Source organism: Dendroctonus ponderosae, unplaced genomic scaffold (genome assembly GCF_020466585.1).
Source record: "Dendroctonus ponderosae isolate FM_Combo_2020 unplaced genomic scaffold, Dpon_F_20191213v2 Dpon_F_20191213_1, whole genome shotgun sequence".
Taxonomy (NCBI): domain Eukaryota; kingdom Metazoa; phylum Arthropoda; class Insecta; order Coleoptera; family Curculionidae; genus Dendroctonus; species Dendroctonus ponderosae.
The window spans coordinates 37,595,381-37,607,527 of NW_026017110.1; the positions used below are offsets into that span (position 1 = coordinate 37,595,381).

A 12,147-nucleotide genomic window follows, 5' to 3' on the forward strand; every position below is an offset into this window, starting at 1 on the left:
GCGTATATATACGTCTGGATCAGTTTAAGGGTTAAAGATATCCCAAACCAATGTAGAGTGCGTGGTCGCCTCGTGATATGTTGTTCGTGCCCAAAATGCATTTAAGAGATTGGTTTATCGACCATAAACTGTGTATATCGATTCTTTGTTACATGTAGGGGCCGGAGTTTGTGGCGATTTACTCATTTATAATAATATATTTTAATAATCTGCGGTCTTAACTGCACGATACTGCTCAATTGTGATGGTTTATGTTGCAATTTACTGTTCCTGTATTTTGTGGTTTTAATTCAAGTTTATAGTTGGTATTTTAATATTATGTCTAGTATTACATACATTATACCTGAGGAACAGGTGGAAACAAATGTGCTTCCCCCCAAGACAAGATCTAAAAGTGAACTTTCGAATGTCAATATTTTGGAATTGATACTCAACATTTAGATGCACTAGACCCATGGAAATGGGTAATGGACGAATTTCTCTAAAGCGCTGAGTGTTTGACACTAACTTTTATAGAAATACTGCAAAAATATAAAACAAATCATACATTTTCAGCAACAAAAGCAAATCAAAATCGAACAAAGGTATGCGTCACGGGGCGCCCGACAGAAGTGAAAACTTCAAATGATATTTACAGGAACCATAAAGTATTGAAGTTGTTTAACGCAATAATAATTTTATAATTTCAATATTCTTGTTAGTCTAATAATTTATAAACGAATCAAGAATAGATAAAATGGAATTTAATTTTCTTTTCAATGTAAAATAGATATTTTCGCAATATAGATAGCACGAAGTTTCACCACTGTTTTCGACAGTAAAATAATCACTTTTTCCCATTACAATGACATGACAACGAGAATTTACCTTTCCTCCCATTATTCAATGAGATTTTCTTCATCCTGTGTGGAAAGTAATACCTATGCCTAGGTAACTCAGTTAATAATTTTTAGGAGTTGGCGCAGTGCGGCGCAGATGGCTTGGTGCGCCAACCCGACGCACTTAGTTCCGTTGCTGGGAAGATGTTGATAATCTTTTTTCTTAATTGTTTGGAATTTATTTTAACGTCAGTGATAAAATACCGACAATATTAAAGCATTTTTTATGAAAAATTATCAAATACATTTTTATTTACACTTGGCTCTATCGTTGATTTGCAAAAAGTTGTAAAATCGATTTCCAGCTTCGAATTTGGCACAAAAATTAAATATTTTTTAATCAAAAAACGAACAGAATCAGTGAAAGTTTATAATACATTATTTGGAAAACTCGTCACCCCCATCCCTTTGGAGACTGTAGAGGTTGTTGAACAATTTTCGTCTTTGAGTTTTGACTCATTTTTTATTTTGCTTTACTTTATACTCAAAAATGCTCTATTTTGAAGAATTTTATTTAAAAATGCTGACAATCTGAGAGTTTTTAACGCGAAAAATTACAAGATAAATTTAGAGCTTGGTAGGAATTTTACACAAACTTTTTTCATTGTCGAATTCGGGTCGAAAAGAAAAATACATTTTTTCCCGTTTTTTCCGGAAAATAATTAAGAGTCTCAAAAACCGATTACAAAACTAAAAGTTTTTAATCAAAAGCGCAAAAACCCATTATTTTCTGATGTTTTCTTCTTTTCTGACAAGCATGGGGTCTATTCAGTGAAAAATAACTAAATTAATTTTGTCACAAGATTCACCTCCTACATCGCTTTGTAGGGAATTTTAGCAAATTTTTTTCAGCTTCGATAAAATCAGATAATTTTATTTAGTTTTTTAGCTAAAGTAATTAAGATTATCTTGAAAAAACGACCAGCGAGCAAAAGTTAAAAAAAAAATTATTTTTAAACGTTGCCACCCTCAACGCTCTGAAGGTTCGCAGTTTCTTTAAAATTTTAGGTTTTTCTAGTTTTAACAAATATTTTATCAAGCGATTCTTTCTACGCAAAAAACGCATGTTTTTTAGTTTTACTTAAAAATACTGAAAAAAAAGGGACACTCGCCTCTCAACAGCTTTGTAAAAATTTTGCTACAACTTTCGCAGCTTCGAATCTTGGACAAAACCGTAATAATTTTTTCTGAATTTTTGCCCTACAACATTTCCCCGAACAGAACAAGCTTATAATCAGTAATTTGGAAAACGCGTCATCTTCGTCACTGTGAATAATTTGGTTTTTTTAAATTCCGGTTTCTTAGCTTTTAGGACAATATTTCTAAACAAAACTTTCTCCTAACAGAAAAACGCATTTTTTTTTAACGTTTCACTGTTAAAAACTGGCAAACTAAGAGCCTTCTATGCAAAAAAATTAAGATAACGATTTTACCAGAAAACTCGTTGTCTTTAGTTTGGTCTTCTTTATCGGCTTTTCGAATATCCGTTTTTGTCTTTGAATTTGGGACAAAATCGAAAAATGGAACAAAACGAAAATTATCGTGTTTTTTGTGAAGAAAATAAAGTTTTCCCAAAAAACGATCACAGAAAGCAAAAGCAGATAATCCACTATTTGGAAAACTCGTCACCCTGATCGCCCTGAAGAATTTTTAAGTTTCTTCAAAATTTCCGGTTTATCTCATTTTAGACCAAATATTTTAGTGCAATCATTTCTACAGAAAAGGTAACTCAGTTAGTTTTTAGGAGTTGATGACCTTTTGTTAGATGCTAGAATTCCCGTCTTGGTCATATGTAAATGAGTTATAACTCATTAACTGATGAGTTAATACTCATTAACTCAGAGAGCGGCAACAACTCCAAAGCGCAACTCAACACAGTGTTACCCAGGCCTAATAATAACTTTCGTCATGCACGCTTCTGACAGCTGACTGCTTGTTACTGTTTTTACAACATTTTCGAAGTCGTTTTTTTTTTAAACTTTATGCCTTTTCCGGATATTTTCCACCAATCATCAAAAAAAATAGTTTACGGTACAACTTCACGCAGTGGCAATACTTTCGTCGCTTGTACCATAGTGTACTATTTATATATCTCCTGGTAGAAAATACGTAATTTCGCCATTGTTTGCGAAAGCGAAGGAATCAGATTTACCCGTTACAATGACATGACAACGATAATTTACCTTTCCGCATATTTGTCATAGTACATTACATTTGATTCATAGTACATTAGCCTAAAGCTTGGTTCACATGAGTCCGGAATGCTTTGCGAAACCGGAAGCGGAAAGTGCGCGCGCAGCCTACTACTACCATTACTACGCATCCGCTATCCGGATTATTTTTCGAGAAGCGAGACACGATACAACTATTTTTTCTACATTTTTTCTTGCCAGTTTTTTGAGGCGCATGACATGAACGTTCGAAATTAAAAGTTAAAACTGCTTTTGTCTTTGTACGTTCTAGAAAGAAGGAAACAAAGGCATCAAAATGAAAGACGGTCGAATAGACGCCGCTGAACATAACCTTCTTTAAGCACCACTGGAGATAACCTAGATTTTCACATTCTTCCGCACGCCATGCGGAAAATATTCAAATTTGGCAACTTTTGCGGATGGGCGGAGCTAACGCATCCGGCAAACTTCTGATTGGTAGGAAGGTTTTCGCATTCCGGACGCGTTCCGGTCTTCCGCTTTAGACTTTCGTATCGTGTTCTATATAGTATTTTTCTTTATCGGTGCCGATGGCTGGGAAAGGTATAAGTTTTGAAAATGTTGTCAAATCTCTTGTCAGTCACGCTGACAGTAGCGTAAAATGAAAAAAAATGTAATCGAATAATGGGAGGAAAGGTAAATTGACGTTTTCATGTCATTGTAATGGTAAAATTGATTCTTTCGCTATGGAAAACAGTGACGAAACTACGTATTTTCCACCAGGAAATCAAGAAAAGTAAATTTCCTTTGGCCTGTGTGGAAAGTGAGTACCGAGCCTTTGGTCCGTGAACGTGCGAAAGAGAATTCCATACTTGTCCTTGTGTATGCCAGACGTAACTACGCCGTAACGCATTGCGATGGGTTTGGACCGTGCCATAAGTAGTTATCATTTCAAAAACTTGCACTCAAAGTTTATGTTTCTCATCAAGTGTGATTAATAATAATAATAAAATAATGGGCGTGGTGCGGCCCTGGCAATATTACTGCTTACGTGTCTGTTTCGTGTATTTTTATTGGTTTGCTTTGTTGTATTTTATGGTGCGTCCAGACCTAACGAGCTGAGCCTGAGCCGCGGCAATTTCCTTTGTTTATTCCAATTTCCAATTTCCCGATGTTTTATTAAAACATCGACAGCAAATTAATCGTCTGTCAGTGTTTTGACGAAAACATCAAACGAAAACGCCGCGGATCGAAACGGAAAAGCATCAGGTCTGGACGCACCATTAGTGTTAAACGTACCACGTTAATGAGAAAAACGTCGTTTTGAAAGTAGGAATGAAAAACATAATCGGCAAATTTAGGTTCTTTCCTTGGATATGGTTTTTATTCATTTTTCTAGACTTACTAAACACCCCTGAAAACACGTTTAAGCCTCGGTCTAAGATTCTCCGCTGTCGATGTTTAGATCCACAGGCCTTACGTACACACAAATTACGTATGGGGTAAACCACTAAGGGAGTCGGTCGGCTATATCTTAGAGAGTATGGGTTAAGATTTGTTAAAAATAGTTTCAGTCGGTTTCTGCGATAGTTGTGCGTTGGTAATCGGTTTAATGTCTTTCGCTCTAGCTAATGTTAAGTGTTGGGGAAGGGGAAAGATTGATACAAAATGGAGATGATATCTCCGCATAGTTTAACTAAGTTTGACATTAAAAATCTCGTTCAAAGCTCTTTCTCTACTCTACTCTTGCAGAAATTTATTGACTCCTGTTATTGTTTCTTTATGTTTGTCACTTATTGTCCTGCCTAATCAAATAACAAAAAAGTGGAAGGTTGTTTGTTTCTCAAAAAAGATGTGATTATCTCAGGATTGACTAAATAAAAAAAAATTAATTTGGTTTTCCTTAGGCTACCGCATGTTGTAAAAGCATACCGTTAATTCTATTTTCAAAGCCGAGAGGACACAAAAATATATTAAGCCATTTCACTTCTCAAATTTAAAGGAGAATTTTTTTATTTTTATTCAAAAATCTGAAAGACAACCGAACATAAGTAAAGGTAGTGAAAACCACTCTTCAACTTCCTTTCTTCTTTGTTGGACATATACTTGATCGTCGACCATTTTTCAACGTGACTTAAAACAGATTTTTTCAAAAAAAATGGTGTCAGAATTTACCTGTTTTGAGCGATTTTGGTTACCTTTCTAAGCAGGTAAATCTTAGAATCCTGATTCTATATGTACCTATGTCATATCAAGTTGGTCGGTTTAAAAAAGCGACTGTTGCGGCCAAAGAAAGAATCACGTGGGCGACTATTTTGCGTAGTATTTAGAGTATAGAAGAAAAAAGAGTCTCTTTTTTTTTGGAGTATAGAAAAATAAAAGATCTATTTAATGAGGTTTTCAATTCTTAATTTAGTCAAGCGGGTCCGAAGATATCGATACATTTTTGAACCAATATTTGACTCTCAACCATCACTTTATTTGTTTACGTAGATCAAATGTACATTAAATTATCTCAGAAGCTTGCAAATAATTTTGAGCATTTTCTTGGTCACTTTATTAATTATTTCTTCCTTAAAAAGAAATGAAATATGTACAGTTAATAGCTTTTGAGAAACAGCTGCCGACCTCCCTTACTTGCTCACCCGGTATACTTGCGGTCTACAGGCACAAGTCTGTAAATTATTGTCAACATATAGCATACGAATCTTTAGAATTCCCATTTCATCGGCTACAGATCCGGTTAGGATTCAATAGTATCAATTACTCTATGAATAAAAATCTTATTTATTCAATCAGGATGTGAACTTCAGTCAGAATAAATTATATCATCTGATCTTACGAACGAATATTAAATGGCGTTTTAATTATAGTTATTATTTGCATGAAGGTATTTTACAAACGGAAGCAGCCACAATAACGTCAATTATACAAAAATACATATTTTTCATTTCTAAATAAGCTAATAATATAAAAATAGTAAAAATATTTTCTATTGTTTCAGGAAGCCCACAACATGGTGAGAGAAGCAAATGAAAAGCAAGCAGCAGCAGAAAAGACACTAAAAGAAAGCCAAATGAAAGTAGATGTACTAACGGCCGAAGTAGCGGCCCTAAAAACGCTTGTACTCACATCAACACCCAGCTCACCCAATCCACATCTTCACCCGCAAATATGCAAAGATGACTCAGGTATATAATGCTGAATTGTTAGCATTTGTTTATTTATTTTTAGAAATAATATGTGGGTATCATAATAGAACAGAATCCCTTCAAACGAGGAAAATTCCTAATTCCAATCAGGAAATCTTCATGAAACCCTACTAGGACGCACATTCGTCAGTAAATTTTCCTATCTGATGCTTGCTACTAAAAAACACGTAGTTTCTCTTCAGTCTTCGGTTTCCTTGACATGAGGCTACTCATTTTATTCAACATGTATACAAACATTTTGATGTTTCCTATTATTTCTCAATATTTGCTCTATTGCAGTTTTTTCTAAGAAAGTAAACAAATCCTTTACATTATTTAATGTTTTTCTTTACTAAATTGTTTAGTAAAGAAGACATTGTACAACTTCGCCAGGACGAAGCTCATTAACTTGAATGAATGAGCCAAATTTATGTAAATAATAAATGTATGAAGGGACGTTGATTACAAAGAACAGCGGCGTTGATTTTTCGATCCTTCTCAATTGTGGTATTTGTCAGTATATCGAAATTGATTTAACACAATTTCAAAATAGCCGACATTTTGCCATACATGTTAGACATCCTCAGAGCACTAAAGATATTGCAAAAAAATAGGGCTCGTTCTAAATATGCATCATTAGACTTAAGCTATGGTTATTATTTAAGTGTTATGTTAGTAGACTTCCTTAGTAATTTGATTGAATTTACTGAAGTTGATTAAAAGAAAAGGCAGCTCTGAAGTCAATATTAATACCTCAGAAATAATATTAACTGGTTGATACCATCAATATCACCAATACATGTTAATTATAGAAAAATGCTACCATTCAATTCTAAAGCTGAGTCCATACCGAACCCGTTGCTATGCTGGAATAAAATTTACATTTTTTTTCTTAGAATATAAATACTTTTGAAACTCTAGTGCGGGCTTATTGACGTAATTTAATGTGTTATCATCTGTGTAACAAGTAAATTAATAAAATAAATAAATATGCGCAGTATTGTTCAAATCAACCCAATACGCAGCGACGCGTTTGGGAAAAACCTGCCCTAGATGCGCGGGGAGAAATTGCCATTCTATAGTTTGAATTCCAATTGTCCAACTAAGTTTAGGAGATACACTATTCAGAAGGAATACGACAGAATGTTTAGCATCGCTCAATGTCACCTATCAATATTTTATTTAAAACTGTAAGTGATTTACATAACCTACATAACGTTGATAAGTATTATTAACATTGATGGCATGGTCAAGTAAATCATTTTCCATCTTGTCACACCATTTTCCGTCTTGTTTCAAACATTTTCTACTCAATTTCCAAGCACTGTTCTGACCTACTTGACGTAGTATTTTACGCAACATGGCGAAAATCAACGCGCCTGGTCTAGACTTGGCTTTACATATAAGATGAATTTTCTCGCAAAAGTGTTTCTATGAAATATATTTTATACACAATATAAAATTAAAACAAAGGTATCAAAATGAATGTTGTAACCCGGACCCGTGAACAAGTAGCCGTCGTTTTCTTGAGCTTGAAAACCATGATTTTTTAACAAAAATTATCCAACTCGGGCCATTCCGGCAAAAATTGTCACAGAAATTCTAATATTACCCGCATTACCAGCCTAACCGTCAATTATTCAAACTCTAAGTTTTGAATAAGAGCTTAAGCTAATAACGGTTCACGCTCTCTAAAAAGGACCTAACGATTTTAGCGACTTTACGGATCCCGATTGTTTGGATCTTTTTAATTTAATTGATGCGCTGATCAATTTTGGCGCCCTTAAAAATATGCCATTCAAGCCCTAAGAACTATATGTTCGGACGATGTTCAGTGAGTGATATACTTTTGTTTCTTCTACTGAAAAATGAATTTATTATCCTTTTATCAAGGCTGACAATGGAAAACTTTTTTTTTCTTCTGCTTTTATCCTGTAGCAAATTAGCAAAAATGTAACAAACTTACTGACAAATAAATAATCGGACGCACTTTGACACACCTTAAGGCGAAGTTTAATAAGAAGTAACATCACCTTTCGGGTTTGACCGGCTTCTATACATATTGCCTTCGAATCCACTAGAGTCTGCGGGGGCACTATAGTGAGGCAATATTCTGGGGTGAGCGAATTTCAAATTTCAGTTCCTGCCTTTAATCCCGGCACTGTTCGTTGAGGATCGTTACGCAATGATTTCTTCATTAGATGCCATAAAGTTTCTAAAACATTCAAGTCCGGACTGCTTAAGAGTAATGATAAAACTTTGAAACTATGATCTCCAATCCAGTTTTTGGTCGTTTAAAGCGGCGCTCCCACAGAACCACCGGTGATCCGTCGCAGATTTCCAACATATGCGATTCCCATTGAACGGTCTCACAGAAAGCTTCACTAGTCATCCACTGCCATCCACTGGTAACCACGGTTTCGAAATTTGGTAGTTTGGTAGAAGGCGGTAAATGCGCGCATGCGGGTTAGAAATTATATGGGCTTGGTTTGAGCCCTTTCATAAAAAGTGAGGTTATAAACTGGTAAACAGTGGAAGCCGATGAATAATTGCTGTGAGACCGTTCGTTGCAGTTTCCATAATTTTAGTCGGTGGTAGTGGGTGATAGTTGATGACAGTGGTTGACCGCTGCCTAAAGCTTGGTTCTCATGGGTACGGAATGCTCTGCGGAAGCGCAGTGCGGAAAGTGCGTGCGCAGCCTACTACTATCATTACTACGCGCGGAAAAATTAACGCAGTTTACATGTATTCGTATTATAATATTTCCGCACATTCCAAGCGAGACACGATACAACTATTTTTTCTACATTTTTTCTTCCCAGTATTTTAAGGTGCATGAAATGAACGTTTGAAACCAAAAGTTAAATTTGCTTTTGTCTTTGTACGTTCTAAAAAGAAAGAAACAAAGACATCAAAATGAAAGACGGTCGAATAGACGCCGCTGAACATAACATTTCACTGGAGCATCACTGGAGATAACCTAGGTTTTCAGCTTCTTCCGCACAGCATGCGGAAAATATTAAAATTTGGGACCTTCTGCGAGAGCAAACGCATCCGGCAAACTTCTGATTGGTCGGAAGGTTTTCAGCATTCCGGACGCGTTCTGGACTGATGAGAACCCGGCTTTAGACTTTCGTCTCGTGTTCTATATAGTATTTTTCTTTATCGGTGCCGATAGCTGGGAAAGGTATAAATTTTCAAAAAAATTTTGTTCCATAGTTTGAATTAAAGTTCTTGAAACATTTTTTGGTACTTTTCTGCATTTACGGTTCCATCGACAAACTCATATTTGCCAATGGGTTTACTACTCGCACATCCCCATATAACCTCTTGGGAAAATTTTACTGTACGCTTTAGACAGTCTTCATGAAAGGCCTCTAATTTTGTTCAAATCACTTTTTTCCGAAAATCACGTATGCATACGTCAAATTTTGATTCCCCACTAAAAAACGTTAAACCGCTATTCCGTTGTCCGTTGTTTTTAGATGGCTGTAAATAGCGGCTTTTCCTTTGCGTAAACCCAAAGTAAAAAACTGTAATCAGATTTATGCAGCCAAAGTGTACTGCCGGTATGTTTAGTCGATCTTTTACGGTGCGCCGTCCTCCCGACGTTCCCTGGAGGGCCCCAATTTTGGATGCACACTCGATCGGTTGGGCATCTGACGCACGCGCATTTGAATGTTGTTGGGCGATGCGGTGGGAATTTGTCGGAGATGGATATAGGCATCTCCGAACTATAACGTTCACTATAACATACGTAACTAAACGTTATTTATCGGCTTTCACCGCTAATATGTCTTTTCTTATAAAAAAATGTTATTTTGCGCTTTATTTATACAATATCTTATCCTTCGAGGCAACTAGCCGCAATGGAAAGAGCKTATCTTTTCTGCCATTGACGGCGTTCCAGCGSCGACTTTTAAAACGACTTCACGAGCTAAATAGCAAYCAGTTCCGAACTTCAGTAAATTAATAATATTACCGCAAAAGCGGACGCATGCTCATTCTATGGGAGAATCGTCGGCGATTTCACGAAACGAAGAACAGCTTTGCATCAAAAATCCGTCGCTTTTGCGTCGGCGGCGGCACGCCCGGCTATCCGAAAATACAATCTCCGGCAAAGTTCCGAAGATCGACTAGACATACCGGCATTAAAGTTTCTTCCTGATTCCACTGAGCTTGAATTTGTCTTAGGGTGCCTCTTCTGTTGGATCTGCAGATATCTACAAGTAAACGGCGTTTTCTTTCATTACATAATAAGGGGTCGACCTTCTCATTTGAAGTTTTCTGCATTGATTTGTCTTTGCCGTTTTGAGAACGTATAGTTTCCGAAAGCTTTTTGTCTCTTGCAACACCACGCGTCATTTTATTATGCTTTTATGGGAAAGTATTAGACTTATTCAACTCAAACTGACAGATATTAATCTAAACACACTTAGTTTATTAGCAGATGCCTGCGTAATACTGATTTAACGGGTCAATCAAATACACGTCCRAATATTTATTTGTCATGAATTTTCCAACATTTCTAYTATTTGTTTTTGTAGTTGTTGAGAAATGAAAAAGTAATGCGTTAATATCTTACTGTATGATTGGGAACTTGTATGAGACCCTATTTTTYAACTGCAAAGAAAAAAAATTWAAGTAAACATTATCATTATTCAATTAGAATTTTAGGCGTCGTCCGAACATATAATTGCCAGGGCTCGTATTTGCTCATTAATATTGGCGCCCTTAAAAATATCACATATTATCTTGAAGCTTTGTAAAGGTTGTGATGTGTTCATACTCGAATAACTACAGAGCGTAAATATTAATATTGGATTARTAAAGGAACATTTGTTCCTCACCTTAACATTCTCAATTAGTGCGTCACTGAAAATCAACTTATAATGTTAAATGCATTTCAGGAATGACAATATTTACTAAAAAGCATAGACGATCGCCTTCCCATTACAATCTGAAATATGGCAGGGAAAATTCGCCTCCAGGTTCTCCAGTTAAGGACGCAACTCTTGCAGGAAATCCAGAAATTGAAGTTGAAAGCAGAGAAGGAATGGAGGTTATATCAGCAACTGTTCTTCATGAGTTTTATGGTAAAAGTTTCAATTTTCTAGGTTGATCCAGTGTTTCACAAGGAGTTCTTGGAGTGGCGAAAGAACCCTGTCATAGACAAAGCTGACCCGTTTGTAAACCGAATTTTTCGCGAGGATATTACTATGTGCCTGGACTTTAGCAATAGGGAATTGTTGGAAAGAGTCGTTAAAGCCGTTGAAGATGGTAGTGTTTTAGTTGAATCGGTTGGCGACAAAACAAAAGTAATATTTCCTAAGTAAGTCCAATTTACACGTTTGCAAGCTTGCTTTAATTTATTTTTTTTTCATCTAGAACATGCGCTCTCTTACAAGTACCCAGATTGTGCTTTTACCGCATGAGCGTTGGGGACGCTGACTCATGGTATAGCATATCTCAAATATGTAGAAATAGGGTAAGTTGTTGCGTTTAGCTTTGAATTGCGATAAGCTAATTTGCTTTGCCATCGCTTCTTTAATAATGTTCGTATAGCTGATTCATTTTCGTTTCATTTTTCAGATAATTGCCGTCTGTGATTTTTTAAACTATCTCAAGTATATCCAGAGAGGACTAGTTAAAAGTTGTGGTGAGTATTCTGAAATATTGGCAAACTATTTTTCCTTTCTTAAGTTCTACTATTCGACATCAATGAGAGTCTTAAGTATCAAGATGTTCTATATGGTCATAATTTTCCTTTGACCCAAAATGAATGCAAACCACATATTGTTAAATTAAACTGAATTACATTTTTATACAGGGTTATCCATTTTATGAATGGGAAAGTAAAGTAAAAAAACACCCAAAATATTCAGATGGAGACGAAAATTTTAATTCAATATAAAGATTAAACCTTGC

The 12,147-nt window shown here is 35.7% G+C and overlaps 1 protein-coding gene across 1 annotated transcript in view; it reads left to right on the plus strand.

Annotated features, from left to right (window-relative positions):
* Positions 1 to 11,878, plus strand: part of LOC109535561 (guanine nucleotide exchange factor for Rab-3A) — a gene marked incomplete at its 3' end in the record, with an annotated part of 70,042 nt that extends 58,164 nt beyond the window's left edge. Inside the window, 5 exon segments of the mRNA XM_048665096.1 lie at positions 6,033 to 6,219; positions 11,130 to 11,281; positions 11,337 to 11,551; positions 11,608 to 11,707; positions 11,812 to 11,878. Of these exon segments, the coding sequence (XP_048521053.1) occupies positions 6,033 to 6,219; positions 11,130 to 11,281; positions 11,337 to 11,551; positions 11,608 to 11,707; positions 11,812 to 11,878 (721 nt within the window).
* Positions 11,879 to 12,147: the final 269 nt, after the last annotated feature.